General features: G+C 44.0%; 1 protein-coding gene across 6 annotated transcripts in view; it reads left to right on the forward strand.

The window, feature by feature from the left end:
* The window catches only part of ALKBH3 (alkB homolog 3, alpha-ketoglutarate dependent dioxygenase), a 44,584-nt gene extending 18,480 nt beyond the window's left edge, over positions 1–26,104 (forward strand). For 5 of the 6 annotated variants that reach the window (XM_074274986.1, XM_074274989.1, XM_074274987.1 and 2 more), the window contains exons 8-11: positions 305–393; positions 4,567–4,776; positions 23,719–23,817; positions 24,595–26,104. In XM_074274986.1, the coding sequence (XP_074131087.1) occupies positions 305–393; positions 4,567–4,776; positions 23,719–23,817; positions 24,595–24,696 (500 nt within the window). In that variant the 3' untranslated portion in view covers positions 24,697–26,104. The remainder of the gene's footprint in view (positions 1–304; positions 394–4,566; positions 4,777–23,718; positions 23,818–24,594) is intronic. The other variant, XR_012483439.1, reaches the window with a different exon arrangement.
* The last annotated feature ends 242 nt before the right edge of the window (positions 26,105–26,346 follow it).

The raw sequence follows: 26,346 nt of genomic DNA on the forward strand, positions 1-26,346 counted from the left end.
CCTCTTGAGGGAAGGGCCTCTTTTGCTTCCCGCGCTTCCCCAGCATTTTCCGTACCATCTAATACGTCCAGAGCTCTTGGTGAATCCTCCAAAAATATAGTGATCCTGTGGTTACTTGTACTCAGAGAATGAACTCTCCTGTGCGCACACAGACACCCCCACCCCCCACCGATGGGAGACCACCCGTGGGTTTTACAGTCAGATTCTGCAAGGGGGGAAATCTGTGAACGCTATTAGAACCAGCCTTGCTGATAAATGGAATCCGATTGAAAAAGTTGAGCGGCTTTGTATTTCCTTCCTATAGGTCTAAGTTATCTGCAGCCACGATTGACAGCGTGGTATGGAGAACTCCCTTACACTTATTCCAGAATTACAATGGAGCCAAACCCTCAGGTAGGTTTACATTTTTTTAAAAATCTATGATAGCTTTTTATTTCCAAAACATATGCGTGGATTTTTCAACATTGACCCTCGCCAAGCCTTCTGGTCCAACTTTTGCCCTTCCCCCCACCCCCCTTCTAGATGGCAAGTCATCCAATATGCGTTAAACATGGTAAAAATATGGTAAGTCCAATAATGTATACATATATTTATACAATTCTTTTGCTGCATAAGAAAAATCAGATTAAAAAGGAAAAAATGAGAAAAAATATAATGCAAGCAAACAAAAAGAGTGAGAATGTTATATTGTGATCCGTACTAGTTCCCACAGTCCTCTCTCTCTTCATCACAAGACCATTGGAACTGGCCTGAATCATCTCAATGTTAACAAGAGCCACGTCCATCAGAATTGATCGTCATGTAATCTTGTCGTTGCCATAGCGTGCTTAAATTTTATAACGATGTATTTTTCTAGACTAAATACCAAGAATTTGTGGTACAGAACTTAAAATCCCACTGGACAGGATCTGTGGAGGCACCAGTCGTTTGGCCCTTAGTAAATATCGTTCTTCTCATTCTTTTTATGATCTAGTGAAACAATTAAAGAACGAGATCAAAATAGAGCCGGTGCTTAGCATCTTAAGAAAGTAAAGAATGTTTTCTCACCCGTCCTACTTTCTGTGTCTACATGGGCCTCTCCACACCTATGAGGTGGTGTCCTTCAGCCTGCCCTATGAGATTGCTTCATGGCTGCCCCTCTCCCACACTGTTTTGTTACTTCTGAAGAATCTGGAGCTTTTTGGGTGGATTTCTGGGCTAATATTAAGGAGCTTTTGGGTCTCCAAACTTCATCATCTTGGACGTCTGCCTCCCTTTTTCTTTGTTTGGAATGTTCACTGGGGTAGGCCGTGGATGGCCAGAGGATGAAGGAGCCTCCGGTTCAGTTTGTGGGACCCTTGCCACTGGCAGGGATATCGTGTGTTAATTAATAAGCTTGGAAGAAAAGGAGACTGTGCTCACTGTGTGTGAATAAGCAGACGTGTGAGACATTTCAGAGGCGGCAGTGAATCTGTGGCAGATACTGGTTAATCTGTAATGGAAAACTCAGACCTGAAGATGTGAGAGGGCAAAAGTATGAAACAGATCGTCCCGGTGTTTTTACTCAAGGAAGTTTGGGTAGTCATTATTCCCAGTCTAACGTTTTGTATACAGCCCAGGCAGGTAAGAGGCCCTTGACCATCTGAGGCTATTTTGGAAACTTGTGTTGCACATTGAGCTTTCAATTCAGTTCCTATAATTTAGTGCGGCCCATGATACTTGGCATTATTAGCTGCCTCTCATTTCAACAGTTGTCGAATCAGAACTTGGGAGGAGTCTAATGGGAAGGGGAGAAGAGCTCCTATTCTTTGGGGTTGATCTTTCCAGATTAAGGTGGTAGCTGTTGGGAGCCTATTAAGAAGCGGTGGTTTAAAGGAGGGCCTCACTTGGAATTTCTCTGCTTCCGGACTCTGTTGGCAATTTGAAATTCCTTCAAAAGGATTGGGATTCGTTCATTTGAAATTGTGTAGTTTATTGGGAATAATAAACATGAGCCTTGCAGGTAGAGTTTTAAAAATCTCTGTAGCTTGTGGCCTGATGGTCACATTTGGTATCCGAGTTAAGGATATATTAAGAGGGTTTTTTTCCTTTTCTGAGGCTGGGGTTAAGTGACTTGCCCAGGGTCACACAGCCAGGAAGTGTTAAGTGTCTGAGACCAGATTTGAACTCGGGTCCTCCTGAATTCCAGGCTGGTGCGCTATCCACTGCGCCCCCTAGCTGCCCCGGATATGTTAAGAGTTTCGAGTTAAGACATAGGGTCAAGTGAGGTGGTAAAGGCGCCTTTTTAGAAGCAGAGTAGACTGTCACCTAACAGATTGGCTTATTCTCTTGTTAGCTTTCACGCTGTGCTCTCCATGTTCATTTCAGCTCTGGGATTCCTTTATTTCTGTAGTATTGACTGCTTTCTCCTGACTTTTCAGGACGGGATGTCATTCTTGCATATGTCAGATACATTCAGGCTCCCTGAGAAGTTCAGCTCCCTGCGTCGTCAGGGAATTGGGGGAAGTTGGCGCAACGGTGATAAAGGAGGCTTTATCCTCTGGCTCATTGCGTTCTCCCCGTCTCTCCATCAGCCTGGCACTGAGAAAAGTGGATATATTCGCAACCTAGAAACATTACAGAATTGATTACCATCACTGTAACGTGAACTGTAGAACCCGAGCTGCTGAGCGTTGTTTCTTTTTGTGGCAGAAAGAGCTCTCTTTTTTCATTGATTTTAATCGATATTTATTGAGCAATTACATATGCAAGGAGACACTGATTTATGCCTCTTTCCTTGTTAAATCCTGGCTGATCTTTGCTACTGGGGTATTGTCACTAAATGTAACGCTTTAGAATCATCAGGAAATGTAGTTCGCCATGCTGCTTGCGGAACTTTTAGGAGAAAAAGAGCATGATCTGAGTTCAGAGCTTGGTACTTACTACAAAGTGTTAAGTAGTTTTGAACTCCTGGCTCCTGTTTCCCAACTATTGTTATGGCTGAAGCAAGATCTCTCAAAGCCTTTCCTTGAAGATCTTAGCAGCTGGGAACCCTACGTGACCCTGAATTCTGCCGGCTTTCTTTGGCTTATTCTCTCCCCCACCTTCATACACACTGCCCTGTATTTTTGAAGATTCTTTGAAGTGCTCAGAAAAGCGCTTTGTTTAGACTTCTGGGAGGAAACTTAACAGAAACTGTAACAATAAAAAAACAATTTAAGGTGTCCCGTGGAAGGTGCAGAGTGCCTCATGAGATCGGGGTCAGAGCTTCCTGCCAAGTGGTGAGAAAGCAGGAACTTCCTAAAAGGACCAAAGTCTCCAAGTGCAGCAGCCGGCCTCAGCGACCCAGAACCCCGTAGGGCACAGGGGGGCCGGGAAAGTCTTCTCGAGCCTTAAAGGAGAGTCATGATTCTTGTTAGTTGAAGGACAACTGGCTTTTCACTCTTGGGGTCACTGTGGAAAAAAATAAGGCAAACAGGAAACAGCCTTAAAAATCTTTGTAAAATTAATGCCATCCTCTCCGTCCCAAAGCGGCGGTGGACCATAATGAAGGGCCTTTTCCGCTCTGCTTCTAGGACAGGGAGGTCTCCCATGGAAGGTCTCTTCCTCCGCTGAGCTCGGCACTTTGCTGTCACCTCTGGCTGCACTTGGCCTCCACCAGGCCTTGTCGTTTGATTGCTTGTTCCCTCTCCCCTCCTTCCCTTAGCGTTGTATCCCCCTCCCCAGCAATGTCCCTCCATGGTCCTTGCGTGGAGGAGGGATTTGGCACATTTGCAATGATTGAATTTTTATTGATCTCATATTTTTCTATTGTTTTTACAACTCCCCAAAGTAGTCATAAATAAAATAATCCCATGTTTCATAATAAATATGGGAGCAGAATTAACGGGAGGAGGGTTACAAAGCAAGGTGGTTATTCACCATCCAGGTGGAACCTGTGAGTTACCTGCAGAGCCAGCAGACCCCCTGCTCTGGGGGGAGAGTTCTGAAGCAGACAGGCTATGTGGGCCGGAGTCTGCCCAGTGGCAGGGCTCCGCTGAGGGAGCTCAGCTAAAAGGAGCTGGAGGGCCGGATTCGCACAGGTCCTTTGACTGTGGCTGGGGGTCTTTAGTCAGGGCCTTCTCTTCCCGAGGGACTTTTCTCAGTGCTTTGCCAGGTCCTTCTCCAGGGCCCTGAGACAAGGCAGAAGTTGGGCACCTTGCTGGGCCAAAGTGGGGGGTGCCCTCCTGACTGCGGACTCAGCCCTCTGTGCCGCAGCCCCCCAGTGGTGAGGAGGACTATGTAAGAGTTTGTCCTCTGGTGTGACGGGCAAGGATAAAACGGGGTTAGGCCATGCTCTAGCGCAGCTGCAGAAGCAGAGCCGAAACTCAGGTGGGAGGGGTGGGCATGCTGGGAGGGGCAGAGGGGACTGGGAGGGGTGGGCATGCTGGGAGGGGCAGAGGGGACTGGGAGGGGTGGGCATGCTGGGAGGGGCAGGTGGGCTCTGTAGAGGCAGGCGGCCCAGTTTCTCATCGCTGCCCATTTGTGTGCTTTGCACGCTCCTCGTTCTGGCGAGGCCCCCTTGTGCTGGGGCGTCTGCCGCCTCTCACCTCCCTCTGCCCCCCACAGTGGCACCCCGTGCTGAGCATGCTGAAGAGCCGCATCGAGGAGAGCACCGGCCGCACCTTCAACTCCTTACTCTGCAACCTTTATCGGAACGACAAGGACAGTGTGGACTGGCACAGCGATGACGAGCCCTCACTGGGCAGATGCCCCGTCATCGCCTCCCTCAGCCTGGGCGCCACCCGCACCTTTGAGATGAGGAAGAACCCCCCTGCGGTGAGTACCCTGTCTGACCCCTGCCCCTCTCCAGGGCCACGGCCCCAGCCCAGCCAGGCAGCTCACGCTTGGAAAGCACCTACTGTGTGCCGGCTGCAGGGCCGGGCCTAGTCCTGGCCCTTGAGGAGACAGAGGCACAGACGCCTCCAATTGTGGAAGGTGTTCGTTATTTTATCCTTGCTGATAAAGCAGCTGAGTCAGAGAAGAGGCAAATTAGAGTCAGGGAAGTCAGGGATAGGAATCACTTTCCCGGGTCTTTCCAGGAGATCGTCCTTCTCTTTCCTCTTGCTGCCCACGCTGCCGCGCTGTCTTTAGAGAGCTTAGGGGACAAAAGCTCCTCTGTGGGTTTAATGTTGACATCTTGGGAGGAGCAGAAAGTCCAGACTAAGAACCAGGCTCCTCTAGAGCGGTTCTGACGCGCTCAGGGGCCGGTATTTAAGTAGGATCCGACTTCAGACCGCGGACGTGTTGCTCACCCGGGGTGGACGTCTGTCCTTTGGATAGAAGGCAGCCTCGATGCTGCGTGGGGCAGCCTCCGCATCCTATTTTCTCTGGGTTATCACATTGACCCCCTTTCTCCTCCCCCCACACTGAGTCTTACTCTTCTGAAGGGGAATGGCAAGGGAGCCATTGGAGCCGTCGGCCTTTGCAGTTCAGACCCTGGCTCTGCCATCCACTGGGCTCCGTGCTCCCTGCTGTAAAGTGGGAGTGCGCCCAAAGTGCTCTGTGAACCTTGAAATGCAGAGCACGAGCTCCAGCTTCTGTGAAGGTCGTCCCCATTTTGTAGAAGAAGAAATCGAGGAAGCGGAATGATTGGCCACTGGCAGAGCTGGGTCTTCGGGTCTGCTCTTCCACTTCCAAGGCCTGCCCCGGTCTGACGTAGCAGGGATACCCAGAGGGATGAAGGCCTCCTCCTGACATCACGTTTCGCCAGCCCCGTGAGGTCATGGGGCTTTGTTGGGGCAGGCTAGCGATCAGAATGGCAGCGCCTGGTCCTCCTAGGGAACTAAAATCCTCCTGGGTTTTCTGGCCCACAGGTTGGCAGCCGTCTCTCCGTTGCCTGGCGTAGCTTTGTTAGCTTTTAATGAAATATTAACAGATCCTTTAATTCTGGCTTCCGTTTCAGAGGTAAAGGGGCAGGCAAGGAATCTGGGTGTTGTACACGTGAAGGGAATTAGCAGATGGATGAAGGTGGCTCCCAAATAACCCTCCCCAGGTCTGGAAGCAGCGTCTTTAGATCAGAGTAGGCTTGGATTGCAGCAAAAGCCCTCCTGCCCATTGCTGCCGGGATCAGCCTCTTGACGAGGTTACAAGTTTTTGCAAGAGTTTCTAAATGCCCGGCTTCAGTCAGGCCGGAAGCAGGAGCCCCCGTCTTGGCACAAGACCTCGGAGGAGATTGTTTTTTCTCGCTTCTTCCCAGGATAGAAAGGAAGCATGTGTTCCCAAATGGGGCATCTGTTTGTTTTTCTATGGAAAAATCATTTGTGACCGTAATTCCTATAGACCAGGGGCCGGATAAGTTCAGATGAGCCTCTCTGGGACGCCACGCTGCTTGCTCTGTACTCCTTCCTTTTTACTGCTCTGAAAGCAAGGATCACCAGTCGGATGTTGGGGGGGGTGTTGGGGGGGATCGTCTGCCAGTTCCAGCTCTTTCTCCGATCCGACTTGCGAGCAGAGACGTCCTGCCCTCGGAGGGGTGTGGGAAGCCTTCTGCCATCTGGGCCTGAGCGGAGTTTGGACGTGGGTCACTTTCAGAGAGAGCGCAGAGGCTTCCTCCACAAAGGGAGCACATGATCCCTTTGCCTTCTGACCCCGTGGCAGACTCCTACAGGTAACACTCAAAGATCCAAATGGCTCCAGTGCCTTCAGTTCTTTCTCTGCTGTCCCACGGCTGCAGCCGTCAGTCCTTCCCCCTGTGATTCCCACAGGAACTGAGCCACCGTCATGCGTGGGGTCCACGTTTGTCCCCATCAGGAATCACTCCGGTGGCCCCGGGCCTGAGAGCTCTTTCTTTCCTCACCAGGCTCTTTGTTTAGTTTAGGGTTTTAGGCCAGACTCAGTGACACTTGTAGCATGTTCTGAAGATGTGTCCCAATGCATCAACACAGAAACCCAGAATGCCTGAATGGGAGCAGACTTTGGGGCTCATCAGCCAGAAAGCTACGGGTCTGGGCTTTGCCGGAGGAGGGTCACACAGTGGATCGGGGCAGAGCTGGGCCTAAACCTTGGGTTTGCTTCCTGGTCTGTCTAGAAACCAGCCCCCTTTTCATTTCAGCTCTCCAAAGCCATCCAAGGTCTCGGCGGGGCCCCAACACGGCTGCATCTGCAGATGATTTTGCTGCAGCATTGAAGCGCAGTTGTAATGAGCTGGGTGCTTTCCCCGGCCAGCTTTAATTCTACACCGCAGAGCAGGCTGGAGAGGGAATGACAAAAGCCCGTTGGCAGGCTGCTATTTCTCCGTCGGTTACCAGGGAAACCGTGATGGCTGGAGGAGGAGGGGGTGTGTTATTAGATAATAGCAGGAAGTTTTGTGATGCACTTGAGATTTGGATGCCAAAAGGCTCCATTTTTTTCTAGCAAATAACCTCTAGGTAATCTGTGCTCTTCAGCTGAATCATCACAATGAAGTGCTTTTCCTCCACTCAGGGTGACTTGGGCTAACAGCAGTTCTCCCGCGCTCTCCTTTCCCTGGTACCTTTGGCAGGAGCAAGGGGAAATCCTGCTGGATGTAGCACTCTTGCTCTACCAGGCTTTTAGGGGTCTTGGTGAGAACGTGGGCTCACAGGTGAGCTGAGCTCTAACACAGCCTGAGCACAGGGTGGCTGGAGTGAAGAGCATCAAGTTTTCTTATGACTCTGTAAGGGGTGGGGAAAGGAAGTTTCATTTTAGAGCACCATTGACTGGAGATAACTAACGAGGTAGAGAGATTGAGGTAAATATAGATAAAAGGAGCTAGAGCTAGGGAGGTATAGAGGAATATATAGAGTAATAGAGTTAATATCTATTTATATGGATGGAGGGGGCCTAGCATTGTCTTAAGTCCCAGGAGTACAAATGCAAGCAAAAAAGCAGCCTTTATTATTGAAGAGCTTATAGTCTAATGGGGGATCCTGGGACCGTGCTGCCAGCAGCCGTGGTTAGTTCAGCATCGCCATGTCCGTCCTATACACCGTAGGCTTCCTGCTCTGACAGCTTACTTGTAGATTCTTGCTTCATTATCTTGCAAAAAGCGCTCGAGAGAGATTGAACGTGGTGGTCTTGTGTTTCAGGGCCCTAAGCAGGGGTCAGAGGCTCTTTGTTCAGGTACAGCCCCTTCTAGATCCTGGGGTGACAGAAGAACGTTAGAGATGAGAGGAGCTTTGGAGGCTATTTAAGCCTCCTTTTCAGTTGAGGGAGAAGAATACTGAGACCCCTAGAGGCTGGGAGATTTGTCTGAGATCTCACGGAGGAAGGACTTGTACCTTGGTCTTCTGCCCCAGGTTTGGGGCCTTCTCCATCCACATCACTAAATAGGGTTGAAAGATGCTTTGTGTATTTAAGCCAGTGATTTCCTGACATCTATCCTCCCTTCTGCCACCACCGCCATTGATTCTTCTCTTACAGAACAGCAGAAGTGAAGCAAAAACCTCGTTGACTGCAGCTGACGGCGTGTGCCATGCTCTGCAGTCCCAGTCCCCTCTTCTCCCCAGGAGATTATGTTTCCTCACTGAGATTGACTGACTGTCAGTGTTATATTTATTTCTGGCAAGGTGCACATTGTGAATAATAGTCTCCATTGTCAGTAACGTTTACTAAGTCCCTGCAGAGGGCTGCGTTAGAGGGAGATGTGGAGAGAAGTAAATAAAATAGGACCCATTTCATGGAGGCTCTACTAATAGAATCATCTAAAATCAGCTCAAGGGCAGGTAGGTGATACAGTGGCTACATCCCCAGGCCTGGAGTCAGGAAGCCTCCTCTTCTTAAGTTTAAATCTGGTCTCAGACACTTTCTAGCTAGGTGACTCTAAGCAAGTCACTTCACTCTGCCTCAATTTCCTCATCTGTCAGATGAGCTGGAGCGCTGCTACTCTGCTAACTTTGTCAAGAAATCCCCCAAAATAGGATCATGGAGATTCAGATATGATTGAAATGACTGAACAACAGCCACACAAATATAGGCACAAATAACTAAAGTATAAATTCTGCAAATGAATCACTGAAAGAAAAAACATTCATTAAATGCTTACTAAGTGCAAGGAACTGAAGAAATGCACATAAGCAACGAAAGCAGCCCCTGTTCTCAAGGAGCTTACTTCAGTTCAAGGGACATTTATGATCACTTATATGTCAGAGATTGTGCTAGCTGCAGTGGATACAGGAAAAACAGGACATCGAGGGAAACAACCCATGGGGGCAGGGGTGCTAGGGAGGGTTTTGGACAGGAAATCAAAGGAAGTATGCATATAGTTATAGAACAAGGGATTGATGTGTCCTTTCCAGAAATGTTGTATTGGTTTAATAATGATACTTTGTTTATATACATACATACATACATACATATATATATATATATATATATATATATATATATATATATATATATATATATATATGTATATATATACTCAGAGAGAGAGAAAAAGAGAGGGGGGGAAGAGAGAAACAGAGAGAGAGAAAGAGGGGAGAAGAAAGAAAGAAGAGAGAAAGAGAAACAGAGAGAGAAAGAAAGAGAGGGGGGAAGAAAGAAAGAAGAGAGAGAGAAACAGAAAGAGGGGGGGGGAAGAAAGAAGAGAGAGAGACAGAAACAGAGAAAGAGAGAAGGAGAGAGAGAGGGAGAGACAGAGACAGAGAGGGTGAGAGAGAGAGAGAAAGGGGGGGAAAGAAAGAAAGAAGAGAGACAGAGAGAAACAGAAAGAGAGAAGGAGAGAGAGACAGAGAGAGAGGTTTTTATTGACAAAATACATGCATGGGTAATTTTTCAACATTGACCCTTGCAAATACTTCTGTTCCAACTTTTCCTTCCCCTAGATGGTAAACAGTCCCATACATGTTAAATATGTTAAAGTATATATTAAATAAAATATAGGTGTACATATTTATATAGTTCTCTTGTTGCACAAGAAAAATTGGATTTAGAAAGGGGAAAATGACCTGGGGGGGAAAAAAAAAGCAAGCAAATGGCAACAGAGTGCAAATGCTATGTTGTGGTCCACACTCATTTCCTAGTGTTCTTTGGGATATAAGCCCAGTAATAATACTGCTGGGTCAAAGGGTATACACAGTTTGATAATTTTTTGAGTGAGCATAATTCCAAAGTTCTCTCCAGAATGGTTGGATCCAGTCACAGTTCCACCAGCAATGTATCAGTGTCCCAGTTTTCTCACATCTCCTCCAATATTCATCCTTGTCTTTTCCTGTCATCTTAGCCAATCTGACAGGTATGTAGTGGTATCTCAGAGTTGTCTTAATTTGCATTTCTGGGATCAGTAGTGACTTGGAATATCTTTTCATGCGGCTATAGTTTCAATTTCATCTGAAACTTGTTTGTTCATATCCTTTGACCATTTGTCAATTGGAGAATGGCTTGATTTCTTATAAATTAAAGTCAATTCTCTGTATATTTTGGAAATGAGGCCTTTATCAGAACCTTTGACTGTAAATATGTTTCCCAGTTTATTGCTTTCCTTCTAATCTTATCTGCATTAGTTTTGTTTGTACAAAAGCTTTTTCTCTTGAAACAATCAAAAAAATTTTTATTTTGTGATCAATAATGATCTCTAGTTCTTCTTTGGTCATAAATTCCTTCTTCCTTCACAGGTCTGAGAGGTAAACTATTCTCTGTTCTTCTAATTTAATTATAATCTCATTCTTTATGCCTTAATCATGGACCCATTTTGACCTTATCTTGGTGTATGGTGTTAAGTGTGGGTCAATGCCTAGTTTCTGCCATACTAGTTTCCAATTTTCCCAGCAGTTTTGTCAAATAGTGAGTTCTTTTCGCAAAAGTTGGGGTCTTTGGGTTTGTCAAACACTAGATTGCTATAGTCACTGACTATTTTTTTCTGTGAACCTAATCTATTCCACTGACTAACTTCTCTATTTCTTAGCCAATACCAAATGGTTTTGGTAACCGCTGCTTTATAATATAGTTCTAGATCAAGTACAGCTAGGCCACTTTCTTAATAGTGATTCTTAACATGCCCGGCATTCTTTAAAGGTGGCTGCAATGTGGTGGGGTGAGCCTGATTTTGAGCAAGAGCTGTGTGGTTATCAATCAGAAATCAGAGAAGTCTGGTACCTGGGTGGAAGCGAGGCTTGTTTGGAGATTAAATGTGGATGACAATTCTACTTACTGTCAGAGTATAAGAGAAGGATTCCCCAAAGAGTGCAGAGATTCTCAAAAGCCACCAACCAAAAACCAACCCAAGTTGAGAATTGTCGGCCTGTTCTAAGTCATGGATGTCATCCATGTTGGCCAGGACAGCAATGAGCAAATGCACTTTGGATTGCCATTTATTGGATTGCTACTTGGGTGGTAGGATCTTCAGGAGTGATGAGGAAACTCCTGTGGAGACCGTGGGAGGGTGGTTGCCTAGAACGACAGCGTCCATCTAAGAGTTTTACTGATTTGATAAATACGAAGTATTTTAGTAATATTCAGGAGCGTCGCTTCCAGACTTCCAACTGTGTGTGTTGAATAAATGGGCTTTTATGCTGTTCATTCCCTGCTCCCTCATCCCTTCATCCAAGTGAGGAGGAGGAAGGGGGGCCTGGAGTCTCCAATATTGGAGTTCCGGTCTGCCAGACCTTTTCTTTTAAAGAAGAGAACCGTCCAAGTGGCTTGGAGTTATAGTGCTGTAACAGAAAAGACAGAGAACTGGATATATAGTGGTGATAATAGCAGCTAGGATTTATGGGGTGGTGAGAGATTTGCAGAGTCCTGTATATAAATGATCTTATTTCATGCTCATAGTTCTGCGAGTCCCTGGAAACCGAGGCTGAGAAAAGTCACACAGCTAGTGTCTGTCTACGGTACTATTTGAACTCAGCTCTCAGGACAAGTACTCCAAGTTCTGCCCTCTGTCCCCTGGGCCACAGCTGCTGTCTTTGAAGTTTGACCCGGGGAGGAATCATAACAACAGCTTCTAACGAGACAGCCTGCATTTTGGAAGCACTTACTGGGTTCAGATTACTGTTGTGAACCCTGGGAGAGAAAAGGAGCTTGGCTGAGGCCTGGTCTCTGCCCTCAAGAGACTTAGTCTCCAGCAACTCCTGGTCATGCGGGCCCAGGCCTGCCATTTTCCTTGTCTAGGCCTGCTTTCCTTGTTTGTAAAATGAGGCAGGGCTACATGATCTCTAAGCTCTTTGCTAGCATCTGCACAATGGGGATCCCCTTTGCATGAGGTGCCTCCCACACAGTGCCAGGCCTTTGTTCAGTGAGTTGGGGGGAGGGTCACATTTTTTTAACAAAGCTTTTTATTTTCCAAACACATCCACACATAGTTTTTGACAGTTACCCTTGCAAAACTTTGTGTTCCAAATTTTTCCCTCTCCCTTATTCCTCTCCTAGACAGCAAGTAATCCAATATATGTTAAACATATATAATTCTTTTGTACATATTTGCACAACTATCACACTGCACAAGAAAAATCAGATCCAAAAAGGAAAACAAAATGAGGAAAAAACAAAACGCAAGGAAAAACAACAACAAAAGTTGAATATACTGTGATGCGAATTGAAAATACTGTGCTGCTGTGAAATATACTATGTTGTGAGCCACCCTCAGTTCCCACAGTCCTCTCTTTGGGTGCAGATGCTCTCTCCATCACAAGACCATCAGAACTGGCCTGAGCCATCTCATTGTTGAAGAGGGCCGAGTCCATCAGAATTGGTCATCTTATAGTCTTATTGCCTTGTACGATGGTCACATGTTCTTGAAGCCTCCAGGGTTCTGACTGTTCTTGGGATATTTTTAAGTTGGTTGGTGTCCCCCTGGGGGAGGGCATTGATTGCAGCTATTACCCTTCTTATTATGCTCTCCTCCTTATCAAGTGAGTCAGCAGGTCTGTGGCAAGCGAATGCCAGGGATGGCGCGAGGGTTTTCATTTGTGTAGTTTGGATAGGAAACAATTGGATTAACTGTGGTCAGAGAACCTTTTCAAGCGCATGAGCCTCAGAATTACTAAAGCACAACGTCCCCCCCGTTTTTACTTCTGCAGGCCTTGTCTCAGATACAGCAGCTTCTGGTTTTAAGGGAATGTGCTGTAGATCGATACCAGAAATTCAATCACTTGCAGCATGAGTTGAGTCAGCAGAGCGACTCTGTAAAATTATTCTGTGGGCTGCCATGTTTATTCTCTCTCCATAATTTCCGGAATGAATCAGAAGATGCTTTTTTGTTTTTTTCCCGGTGTCAGCACTGCAAACAAAAGGTCCAGCTGTGATTTTTCTACCGCTTACATCAACATCAGTAAGAACAGCTCTGCAATCGAGTGTAGCTGAGGCTGATGAGAACCCAGCTGGGGGCCGTGAGGCTGGCCAGTAGCATGTTTGGATCAGCAAAGTAGGCCAAAAAGAGGTGAAATCGAAAAGAAGGAGCAGGATTTGCGTAGCTGTTTGGGAGGAGAACAATGGCCTGACACTCACCTAACTAATGTTATCCTTTACAGTTTTCCTTAGGAGAACAAAGTGGTGCAGTGTACAGGCCCTAGAATCAGGTGAACCTGAGTTCAAATCCAGCCTTAGACACTTCCTAGCTGTGTGACCTTGAGCAGGTCATCAAACCTTGTTTGTCTCAGTTTCCTTGGTCATAAAATAAGCTGGAGAAGGAAATGGCAAAGCACTCCAGTGTTTCTACTTAGAAAACCCAGGTAGAGTCACAGAGTCAGAAGTGACTGAAATCATTCAGCAGTGAAAAGGATGATTTTCTTTGTCTTGTCCCACACTCAGTCAGTTCCACTGTGCCCTCATTGGAGCCAACCTTGATTTGACCCTCACTATTGTTGTTCTTTCTTTGTTTGCCTCTGGAATAAGAGGTCTACATCTGCGGTATCTTCTACATTCAGAGTCTTTTCCTCAGTACCCCTTCACTCTTTAATCCTTCACAGTCAGGCTTTTGTCCCCACAACTGTAGAAATGTATTGTTGGGGTTACCAAGGAACAGCGATCCACAAATCCAGCAGTCTTTTCACAGTAAATGAAATAGCGAGTACTCTCAGTAGCATCCTTGACTCTTCTTCTAGTTCATCAACTCCCATAGCCTCTGTTTTTCCTCTCGCTTTTATCCAGAAGCAGATCACATTTTAATTTGATCATCATTCATAATTCAGCTCCCATATGTTGAACTCTGAAATCCTTCTCTTCTAATTTCTTTTCTCTCCACCTTGCTCCTAAACATGTTCATCTTTCTACAACTCCTAGTCCTCAATTCCCTCCCTGTTCTTCCAGGCCATCGCCCCTGGGAAAGATGGCTGTGCTTTCTTCCCTTCATATAATAATTATATATTCAATATTATATAATATAATTAATATTATTATAATATTAATATAATATAATAATAATATAATATAATAATAATTAATATAATATATAATATATAATATTAATTATATTATATATAAATTATATAATATTAATATTATATAATATTAATAATATATAATATAATAAAAATTATATTCAATATAATTATATGAACTTATTATATTCAACCGGTTCAGCTTGGTGCCATTCTCCGCCTTTGATTCCCCTTTCCGCAGGGCCACGCCTGGAGTTACCCCGGCCTGTGCTTTCTCTGCTCCTTCCTGCCTGAGGCTACCGGGGAAAGCCTCACAGTGTATTGACTTGGTCCACTGCAGAGTTGTCAGCTAATTTCAGCTGGGCCCTCCCTGCCGTTCGGTCCCCCTTTCACTCCTCCCTGATGGACTGTCTGCCACATCCCATGGACTTGTCCCAAATTTCCTTTCTCCTCGTACTCCTACTGTCAGCAGATGACCTTGCCTTAAGAAGACATTGGATAGAGATAAATGTTCACCGTTATAGAAATGTTTTGAAAAGTCACCTCATTGTTTAAAAGTAGCCACTTTTCTGAAAAAGATCAGGGAGTTTTCATGAACTGTCAGCTTGGTTTTGATCAGCAGTGATACAACAGCCAAAAAAACCTAATGGTTTCTGAGGCTGTGTTGAGACAACACTCCTAAGAATATGGAGATCAGAGTCTTGATGTTCTCCGCCATATTCAGATCCCACTTGGAATATCGTGTTCAGTTTGGACATCACATTTTAGAAAGAGTATGGATAAACAGGAAAACATCTGAAAAACAGCTACAAGGAAAGGCCCTTAAGCTCATGTCAAGTAAGAACTGAAAGCATTTGGGGGTGTTTATCCCAGGAAAGAGGCAATTAAATTTCTTTTGAAATTGAATGTTACTGCACCATAATAAATTATTAAAAATGGGGAGACTTGCATGAAGTAATAGCAATGGGAACAAAATGAAAACCCAGGATATTGGTTGTTTCCAGTTGTAGAGCTAAGATCACAATAATAGAGACTAATTTATGTTCCATACACAGTAAAGTCGCAGTGGAACAGAAAAAAGTGTAATGTGGGTGCTCACACAGTAATGTAAATATGTGCATCATTCAGGAAGGCTTGAGAAATAATAGGAGTTTCAGATGTCTATTAAGAGAATTATAGTTTCTCAGCATTTTGCTTCGGCTTCTATACTTTTTTTGGAGTCTTTGTTGAAGTAAAATGAAAAATAATTCATTGGGTTAATCTCCAACTCAAAAACATTGAGCAACCAAAGTATCAAAAGGATAAAGGCCTTAGTAAGCATATAGTTCAGCTCTTTGATTTTGCAGTTGAGAAAAAAGGCTTAAAAATAGTGTTAGTTTGCACTTCTCCATTAAGTTAGTATAAGAAGTATCTTCTTATCTCCCCAACTAGTGCCTATCATAAAAGCACCTTATAACCAATAGATGTCTAGTGAGTGTTAGTTTGATTAAACGAGAAAGTGAGCTCCTTGAAAGCAAGGATTATGATTTATATCGCTTTGGCCCCTCTTTTCCCTAGTGCTCGACACAGGGCCAAACGTAGAGGATCTATTTGAAAAACATTTGCTTATTGATCTGTAAATGGCATATATTATTAGATTCCCTCCTTCCCTGCCACATACACAACAAAAACAGCACAATTGAAGTAAGGCCAGAAACTCGGGACAGCAAACTTTGATTAAATGAGATAATGGCCCCGGAATTTAGTTTGGCCATCCATTCCATGGGACTGAGAAACAGCTGAGACACCCCAGGCTGCCTGGCTGCTGTTGCCCTCATAAGCTACTTTTAGTCAAATGGTATCATCCCTGTCACTAACAGATGTCCATTAAGAATCAACCAAAAATATAAAGAAAGGAGGACAGAGTGAAATAAACTTAATTTTAGTTTCATTCTCTGACCTCATTATATTTGATGGTGATTTTTTTTCTTAGTAGAAACCTTGAGCTTATTGTTCATGACTCTGGACAGATGCTCTGGTAGGAATTATAAGTTTCTGTGCCCAGATACTTGTGAGGTTTTTATAAAATAAAATCATAAGAAGGTACACTTATAACCTTAAAATGTTTTCTCAGAAGGTAGTAATATACTTAGAAGATATACACATATTAATAGAACTCCCAGTATGAGGTCATATTGACTCATGTAGATCTTGTGTCTACTAAGACCCATAGATCTTTTTCAGATGAACTGCAGTCTAAACATCTTTTTGAATCTTTATTTTTGAAGAGCATGTAGTGCTTTCAAGTGAAGATGGAAAAGATTCTGCCTTCTGAGGGTGTCCCAAAAGTCTTAGAGCAGTTTTAAATGACTAAAATCCCAAAACTTTAGTAAGAATGAGCTACAGAGAAGAATCTAACCAAGATGGGCATTGAAATTCTTTGTGAGGAAAGGTTTAACCTGAAGAAGGGAAGTCTAAGGGGGAAACAGGAGAGCTATTTTCAAATATTTTTCAGAGCCATCCCAAAGAGGCATATGTAGGCTTAGTAAAAGGAACCACTTCCAGAAATTTAAAAGTCTCCATGGGAGTTAGTCCCAGTAGGGTTCAAGCAAAGGCTGTGTAGCTTCTACCCAGGAATGTCCTTGGGGCCCTCCAGGGTAGCTCCTGATTGGACTAGTCACCTCTTGAGGGTCCTGGAAGCCCTGAGATGTTTGAATCCGCTCTTCTTCAGCTTCACCCATCTCTGGGATTGGGAAGATTTCAAGATTTCCCAGCACAGTGTTGTATGTGTTGCAAAGCATCAATGTGGAGCTTTCATTTTGAACTGTGAAGCCCTCTTGAAACTAGGAACAGACATGGAAAATTTCATTCTTAGCCATGGTTTTTTCTGATCATATTTAAGAAAGTTCTGAATAAATGAGAGGACTGTTTTTTTTTTTCCACCTAGCCTTGCTTAATGATTGCAAATGCACGTCTGTAAACAGTCAGAACCAAGGTTTCCACTGTTCCTTGTCCATTTATCAGCAGGAATCTTTGTGCACTCGGGCACTGGCCCTTCTGTGCCTTTAACTTGCTTTCGTCAGTGGAAGGAGGCTGTCCGCCATCTTGTCTGAGGCGGGCCAGATAGTTTATATCCCCATTAAACTTTGGCTTCAGAGGATGAAGCATTTGTGAGTTATTTGAGTGTGATTTATTGTGTGACCTTGCGTACATTGGAGAGAAGTATGTTCTTTAACCAGGAGATTCTGAGAAATAGACAGAAAGGCATTTGAGGCCCCAGTCAGAATTAAGTGCTAGGCCTTCCTTTTGCCAGTCACTAGGTACAGAACCTGGCCAAGTCATCTTCCCTTTCTGAGCCTCAGTTTCCTCCTTTTTTAAAATGAGGGAGCTGGATTAGATAACTTTGCGGCCCTGACACTCTCGGATTCTAAGTAGGAATAAGCACTGTGAGAAATCTGTGTAGTTCAACAGCTGTACCGCGTCTTTCTACCTTTCTCCTGAGTTTAGACCTTTGCTTATTAGAAATAGTTTCCCCAAGAACACACTGTGTATCTTTGTCTGCTATATTTGCCATATTGAGCCAGAAGTGTCTAGAATTAATAGGACCCATTCATCCCACTGGACTTATAAACAAGGGTGAGCATAAAAAGAAAAAATTATAAGAGAACAAGGTCATGTACAATTCATGGATGTGACTAGAAGAATTTTTAACCAAACAAGGGATAAAAATGTTTATTAAAGAAAAAATATTTTCAGTGACCTGAAATTGAAAGGTTTATGCATTAATAAAATCAGTTATAGGCAGGATAAGAAGGGAAAGCATGAATTGGGGGGAAAACTATTTGTGTGAAGTATTTCTGAGCAGGGTCTGCTATCCAAGATGTCACTGTGTCCTTTGAGAATTTGAGAGCTAGGATTTCAGGTGGTCTTTGAGCCTAGGCCCTAACTGCCAGGAGTCTTTTGTAACATATCCGACAAGGGGTCATGCTCAGCCACTGCTTGAAGACTTCCGGGGGCACTCTCCCCCAGCCCTTAGGCAGCCTATTCCACTTTTGGACTGCTTTTGTGGTCAGGAAGTGTTTCACGACATTGAACCTAAACAGCTCCGAGGCCAGATAAAGTCTTGTCCCGTCTCCAAGTGTGACATCCCTCTAAATACTTGAACACTGTTATCTGTATCTCAGTCAAGTCTTCTGTAACCTAAATATCCTCAATTCCTTCTGCATTAAATACTCCAAGCCTTTCATTGTCCTTATTGTTCTCTGGATGCTCTGCACCTTATCAATGTCTGCTCGACCGTGACGCTGCAGACTGAACATCCTGCTCCAGATGAGATCTGATCAGGGTAGAGCATTCTGGGAATATCTCCTCCTTGTCCTGTGTTCCTGATGGAGTCCAAGATCACTTTCACTTGTTTTGTCTGCTGATTTTTGTTTAACTTGCATTCCAGCAGAACCCCCCAGATCTTCTCAGAGCAGTGACTGTCCATGTCCCCCCTTTCTTGGGAAGTTGATTTTTGTTGCCAAGATATAAGACTTTACCTTGATCCCTGTTTAATTCCATCTTATTAGATTCAGTCCCGCCCCCTAACCTGCCGGAATCCTTTGGAGTGTGACAGTCATTCCTTGTGTTTTCCATCTCTCTCAACTTTGGGTCAGCTGCAGATTTGAGGCACATGCTTTGCCCCTATCCAAGTAAATGTGTGAATTAGCGCGGATCCCTTACCTGGGAACCATGGGCGCCAAAATGTGATGTTCTTTTTCTCTAAATTATAATCGTTCTCTTGGAGCAGATCTCTTGGAGGGCTTCTGGGAGCAGCCTTCCTTTCAGTTCAGTCCAATAATCCCAAAATGCAGCCAGGATTTAAAGGCCGATCCTTTACTTTGTCTTTCAAAGTCCTGAATCTTTTCCTGGGCCCGGTTAGCTTTAGTAGAGGCCTATCTCTCTTCTTGACTCCCGAGAGCTCTTGTCCTGAATATCTCCAAATCCAAACCAGGGGTTATTCTTTGAGCCCAGCCATTCAGACTCGTCAGAATCCACCTCGCTGTGTTATTATCCAGGCCATCTTGTCACCCTATCCACAAGAAAAACATTTTACAAAAATTGAAGTCGAGTCGATCCATAGAATTCTCCATCCTCTGGTTTGGTTGTCTTGTCTGGAAAGGAAACGAGCTTCATATAGCGTGACCTGGTCTTGACAGAGCCAGAGTCCCGGTCACCCCTGCTCCCCATTTTAGATATTCAGCAACCATCAGCTTCAATGATCCCTATAGAAATTTCCAGGAAATCGAAAATCAAGATTGCTGATTTATGATTTATAGATTTTCTTCTCTTCCCAATTTTGAAAATGAGGACATTTGCTATTCCCCAACTTTGTATTCTTCCCATTTTCCCACATCCTTTCAGATGTTAATGACAGTGGCTCACCTACCCGGTCTTTCAGGATCCAAGGCTTTAGTTCATTTGGTCTGGGTAACTTTAATTCTTCAAGGGCAAGTAGGTTTCTTCTTGTATTGTGTCCGTAGTTATCTTGGGCATCAGCTCTCTGCCTTGGTAAGGGATAAGAAAGAGCTGGGATCTATGATTTCATGAACACGGGAAACTTCCTCCCCAGGGCAAGTTGGTATATTTGCTAATTAATAATCCTAGAGTTTCCTAGAACTCTCCCTGCTACATCAGTCTGCCTCTTGTATATGGAGTTTAGACAAATAAGACCAAGAACCATTTCCAAATGGTTAAATTGTCAAAGGATATGAATAAATAATTCTCAAATGAAGAATTATAAACGATAACAATTTTTTCTGATTGCCCTAACTCATAATATTGAAAATTTTTATTTAAAAATAAACGTGAAAACAAATCAAAACAATGTTGAGATTTTACTTCACAATCAGCAAATTGATGAAAAAAATATAGAAATAAGAAAGGGCTCAAGAGAACTAGATCTCCTAATAATTGGCTGGTTGAGCTGTGCAAGCAGTTTAGAATTATGGCTTAAAAACATAAGGGACTAAAAATGTCCATCAGAGATTCTGTTCCTAAGCATATACCTCAAGGAGGTCAGGGCAGCAAGCATTTTATTATTATGTGTCAGATAGCTGAAGTTCTGAGAATAAATTATGGCTGGTCTGACTTCATGGAGGTTCCAAAAAGAGTTTATCAGGAGGAGAAGAGGGTCAGAGTGATGGAGAGAGAGCAGATGAAGTCCAGAGTTAACCCTTAAAATGGAGGTTTCTAGAGGTGTTTGTTAATGGGAGAAGGGTTGAAGGGCATAAGAAGGGTCATTTGGAGCTTGGTGGCAAAGTCTAGACAGCAAGCATGGGAATAGAACGTACAAAAATATTTATGTGTTGCTTTTTAAAAATATTTTATTAAATATTAAATATGACATTAAAATTTTCAGTTCCCAGTTCTCCCAATTTCAGGATCCAAGGCTTTAGTTCATTTGGGCTGGGTAACTTTTAACTCTTCAGGGGCAAGTAGATTTCTTCTTGTATTGTGTCCTTCGTTATCTTGGACATCAGCTCTCTGTCTTGGTAAGGGACAGGGAACGGCTGGGAGCTGTGACTTTATGAACACCAAGGGCAAGTTGGTGTCTTTGCTTCTTCCCTCCTCTACCCTTTGAGAAAGCAAGCAATAGGATATTGGTTATAGATGTGAAGTCAAAGCACCACTTTTTGTGGTAGTAAGAATCTGCAAAAGAGACGTTCCCTTCCATCTATTGGGGAATGACTAAACAAATTGGGGTAGGTGAAAGGGAGGAAGCACTCCTCTGCAGCATAAGAAACAGCAGAGAAGCCCCGGAGAAGGAAAAACGAACACGTCCCATAAATAGGTGACCATTCGTGACCCCGTGGGAGACCGCGGGTGGCAAGGTCTGGCCGAACTCGTGAGGCACAGCCAGAGTGTTACTGAAATTGTGTTTTCTCTTTTTAAGTTCTTTGTTCCACAGGGAGAGCCTGTGAGGGAGAGGAAAGGGACATTTGGAAATGGAGCTGATGTCAAAACAAGATAGTGACAAAAATTTTAAAACACCCTTGTGAAAATCCATCAACAGAAATGGGACTGATTAAGCGGCTGCTGCTTTGTCAGCGCTGGTTTTTCCCCTTTATGTGCGAAATTCTCCTTGGCTTTAAAAATCTCTTGTTTTATCCATGAGCATTTATGGTTCTCCTTCCTTGTTCTGCGGTGTGCCTCAAAGATACAAATAGCCCAAAAAAGGAAGATTCATCCATCACCTAAAAATTAGTCAGTCCTCAATTGTTATCCATGCTCCAGTTGCTGTTTCTGGGCTTGATTTCCAGGTTGCCTGCTTTTTGCACACTCCTCCATTCCTGTTTATTCATTCTACTTGTTTCCCAGTTATCATCTGCTAGTTTCCAGCTGCCTTGAACCTTGCTCCAGCAGTTTTCTTGTCTAAATCGAGCAGCCTTGGATTCCCCTAATCTCACAGATGACGCACTCGGCTTTTGCTAGCTTTTCTCCCATAAAACATAAGTTTTGGTGTTTGACGTTGTTCTTTGCAGCCCCGTGTTGGGGACTAATCAGAGATAGGACCAGGCTGCCATCAGGTAGGGTAACCTGTCCACGACCTTCTGGATGGCACCTAGGTCACATGGGGGTGTTTGGGGACTAGTTAATCCCTATCCAAGGTGAGAGGCGTGCATTGTTCAGTCAATCAATACATGAAAAAATAACTTGAGTCATCCGGTTCACTTGTGTCTGTGTGATTTGTGGTTTTGCTTTCCAGAGCTACTCTTAAGAGGGCTAGGGGCCTGAAACTTGGGCTGTTTATCCAAATGTAATATTGTTTGGGTTTTGATTTTTCTGGGAGAAAGAATTATAAACAGTGAAGTAGACATTGAGGGTAGGCCCTTATGTCCACAGCAGAGAAGCTTACAGGCCAGGGACCTCCTAGAGCAATCATTGACCTCCCCTGAAGCCCCGGGGACAAATAAAAGTTGCTTAATTCACCACCTCTTCACTTTCTGCTTCTGTGAAAGAGAAATAACACCACCTGCCTCTCACCATGCTGTTGTGAAGTCTTTTAAAAATGACATACGTAGGCCTCTTTTGAGATCCTTGGAAGCAAGGAAGTGTTAATACAAAGTATTTTCATTATGGGCTTCCAGGAGTTAGTGGTAGATTTCCAAGAGCTAGAACAGCTGCTATCACCTGGTAGTATCATACTATAAGGCTGCACCCAGTTTTTGTGTGAGAGAGAGAAGGCAAGAGAAAGATCCTTTGGGATGTTGGATGAAGAAGAGAGTTCTCAGTGGTCAAATAACTTAAGAGAACTAGTTGTTGAATTTCTTTGTTGACTGTTAAAAGATGAAATGTCACCTACTGGTGTTCTGTTGGACAGTTCATTTTCTTGAGTATGCTTTATTACCAAATGCAAAGAAATGATGACTCAATTCTTGAGAATTTTAGGATTTCCAAAGCACTTGTCTCATAACAGTCTATTGGAGTAAGTCTTTTTTTGGAGGAGTGGTGCTTTCTTTTTTTATTTTTTTTCATTTTTTTTTATTATTATAGCTTTTTATTTACAAGATATATGCATGAGTAATTTTTCAGCATTGACAATTGTAAAACCTTCTGTTCCAACTTTTCTTCCCCTCATCCCCCTCCCCCAGATGGCAGATCGACCAATACATGTTAAATATGTTAAAGCCAATATATGTATATATGTCCATACAGTTATTTTGCTGTACAAAAAGAATAGGACTTTGAGATAATGTACAATTAGCCTGTGAAGGAAATAAAAAATGCAGGCGGACAAAACTAGAGGGATTGGGATTCTATGTAGTGGTTCATAGTCATCTCCCAGAGTTCTTTTCCTGGGTGTAGCTGGTTCAGTTCATTACTGCTCTATTGGAACTGATTTGATTCATCTCATTGTTGGAGAGGGCCACGTCCATCAGGATTGTATTGTTGTTGAAGTATATAGTGATCTCCTGGTCCTGCTCATTTCACTCAGCATCAGTTGATGTAAGTCTCTCCAGGCCTCTCTGAAATCCTCCTGCTGGTCATTTCTTACAGAACAATAATATTCCATAACATTCATGTACCACAATTTATTCAGCCATTCCCCAATTGAGGGGCATCCACTCAGTTTCCATGGAGTAAGTCTTACAGGGAAACTCAGAGAGTGGTGATCTACTCAAGATCACACAACCAGGAGGTAGAGCCTGGACTGAAATCCACTTTCTGACTCCCATTGTACTGTAATTGAGCCTTGTTGGTTTTCAAGCGTTCCTATATCATTGGAATTTGGTTTCCTAGCTCAAAGTAGGCTCTGCTATAAAACTCTTACTTTTGGCCACCTTACAAAGTAGCCGTTGCGTCTGTAGGATGAATGATGGATAGAACTTTTCTTTTGGCTTGCCGTCATTTCTGAGATCGGTCTTCTTGTTATTCTTGTCATACATGCAAATAACTTGATTCACTTCATGCTATTTCTCAGGAAGAGAATGGAGACTATACATATGTGGAAAAAATAAAGATACCCTTGGATCATGGGACCTTGTTGATGATGGAAGGGGCCACACAAGCTGATTGGCAGGTAAGAAGCAGGGTCAATAGCATCTCTTGTACAATTTCTCAGATGTTGCCTAGGACTATGAATTTAGGAAGCGCCATCATTTCATAATGATTAAGGCATTAAATTGACATCACATCAAGCTTGATAATGTTTATTAATCACTGCCAATAGGTGTTTATTTGTTTCTGTTGTTGTTGTTTTTTGGCTGGGGCAGTTGGGGTTAAGTGACTTGCCCAGGGTCACACAGCTAAGAAGTGTTAGATGTTTGAGGCCAGATTTGAACTCAGGTCCTCCTGAATTCAAGGCTGGTGCGCTATCCACTGCGCCACCTAGCTGCCCCTGCCAATGAACCTGGCTTTAGTCAAAAGGTATTTCAGGCCAAGTTCTCAAAGTGTCAGAGGCCTAGGAAATAAATGCTGGTTCATTTACCACTTAGGGGATAAATGTCTCACATTGCTTTTGGATTATGCTAAAAAGACTTGCTAGTTAGCATCCTTCATGTTGAGCTGGGGAGAATGGCAAGAGGCTGAGATGAAGAGTAATGCTTGGGGAAGGCAAGACTGCTTCAGTGCTAGAACGCTCTCAGTGTGTGGTAGGGGAATATCAGAAGATGGGGAGAGCATTTTTATGCAAGAATTCATCATTATTATTAGTTTAAATTTTTTATTCTATCCCATTTAGGGAGGTTAGAATAGCACTGTTCCGATTTCCTTGAAATGACCTTTAATGAGAATATCTTTCTGTGTCTATAATTAGTTATAAGCTATAATTGTGAATAACTTGTCTGTTTCTCTTTAGCATCGGGTGCCCAAGGAGTACCATTCTAAGGAAGCAAGAGTGAACCTGACCTTCAGGACTGTTTTCCCTGAGCCCAGTGGGAGGGATTCGAGAGTGACCTAAGAACCTTCGGAAAGAAGCTGTCCTTGGAATGGTCCCGCTCTTTGACATCAGGCATTCCAAGGTGCATGTGGACATTGAGGGCTCCTAGTGAAACAGCTCTGTCGGAGAGGAAGAGCCTCGCTGGGGCCTTAGCAGAGAGTTCTGTTAAATGGCACAAGCACTTCATGTTGGGGATATGCTTTTTGTGGGAATAGTAATCCCCAGACACACCTCAGACTTGTGGGTTTGCTTTGGGCAGAGTAAAATCTATTGTGGTTATGCTCACCGATTGGCTTTTCTTTTTCCTTCATCTGTATACAAGGACTGTATACAAGGATGGGTCTGTGTCTCTGGGGCACACAGCACACGCTTCCCCCGTGACTTGAGAGAAGTTGGGATGTAAATATGTGTCACCATCTCTGGATTTCTCCTTGGTCAGACAGCTGCAGAAATCCAAACAGAGCTGTTTTTCCTGAGCTGCTTTGAAGTTCGTCTTGACTCCTTGACTTCTGTGCCATTGTCCTGGAAGGCTGTCTCTGCAGCGTACACTTTGAATCACACTGAGTCATTCAGTCTCTCCAGGGTCTGCTTTAGCTAGTCCCTCAAACCCAAGAACCTCAGGCAGCTGATCCAGTTGATCCAGCCACCGTTGGGCAGTCAGCAGTACATGATGTTTAACTTCATGAAGAGAACAATCGTTTAGTGTGATGTAAGGAGAAGTAATAGGCTGAAATTCAGGCAAAATAGCAGAGCAAATATCCGGATAGTGACATCTGTTCCTCATAGATTAGTATCCCCTAGGGAGCTGCGGGAGTCATTTAAAGCCAAATCAGATAGAAACCTAGGGAACAAATATCGTGCTGGGAGCTCTCCTTCCTGGGGCCTGCTGGGAAGGGACTCGGTTATCTAAGGATTTTTTTTCTCCCCTCAAATTTCAGTAACCCTCTGACTAAGGCTCTTGAGGCCATTACGTCACTGAGGTTCCCAAAACAACATTGGGTTGCTGCCTTTTAGTGCATCATAAACACGTGCTTTTGTGAGCAAGAGGTCGGGAGAGGTATGGAAGGATATTTCCAAACCAAGACTGGAAAATCTTTTAAGATAAAGGAAATAAGAGCACCAGTCCTGAAGTCAGGAGGACCTGAGTTCAAATCTGGCTTCAGACACTTAATACTTCCTAGCTGCATGACCCTGGGCAAGTCACTTAACCCCAATTGCCTCAGCAAATAAATAAATAAATAAAAGGAAGTTAATGAGAATGGAACAAAATTAAAGACGTGGCTGTTGTGGAAATAACCTCGTTGTTGAACTGCCTCCTGTTTATCCCATTTCCGTTCCATGGACTTGGATCTGTGATCCTGATGTCCAGGGTGAAGAGGGTAGAAGGGTGTTTTGTTGTAGGGCAGAATAAAGTTTGTTGCTTGCTGAACTGTGTGGTTTTTGTTTTTGATAGGCTCTCACCATTATAGTTATTTTTTCCATCGGCTTTTATGGAGCACCTTTCCTCCAAGGAATTTGAGCATTTTATAAAGCCTGTGCGTTATCCTGATATTTTTGAGGGAGCTATGGATGCTGCAACATCTCCCTCTCCTGCTTGTTGCAGAGGAACCAACATTATCGGAGCAACCCCACTGGGCATGAGTTAGTGAGTGCCATTGGGAATCGCCTCTC

This window comes from Sminthopsis crassicaudata, chromosome 6 (genome assembly GCF_048593235.1).
Source record: "Sminthopsis crassicaudata isolate SCR6 chromosome 6, ASM4859323v1, whole genome shotgun sequence".
NCBI classification, from domain to species: domain Eukaryota; kingdom Metazoa; phylum Chordata; class Mammalia; order Dasyuromorphia; family Dasyuridae; genus Sminthopsis; species Sminthopsis crassicaudata.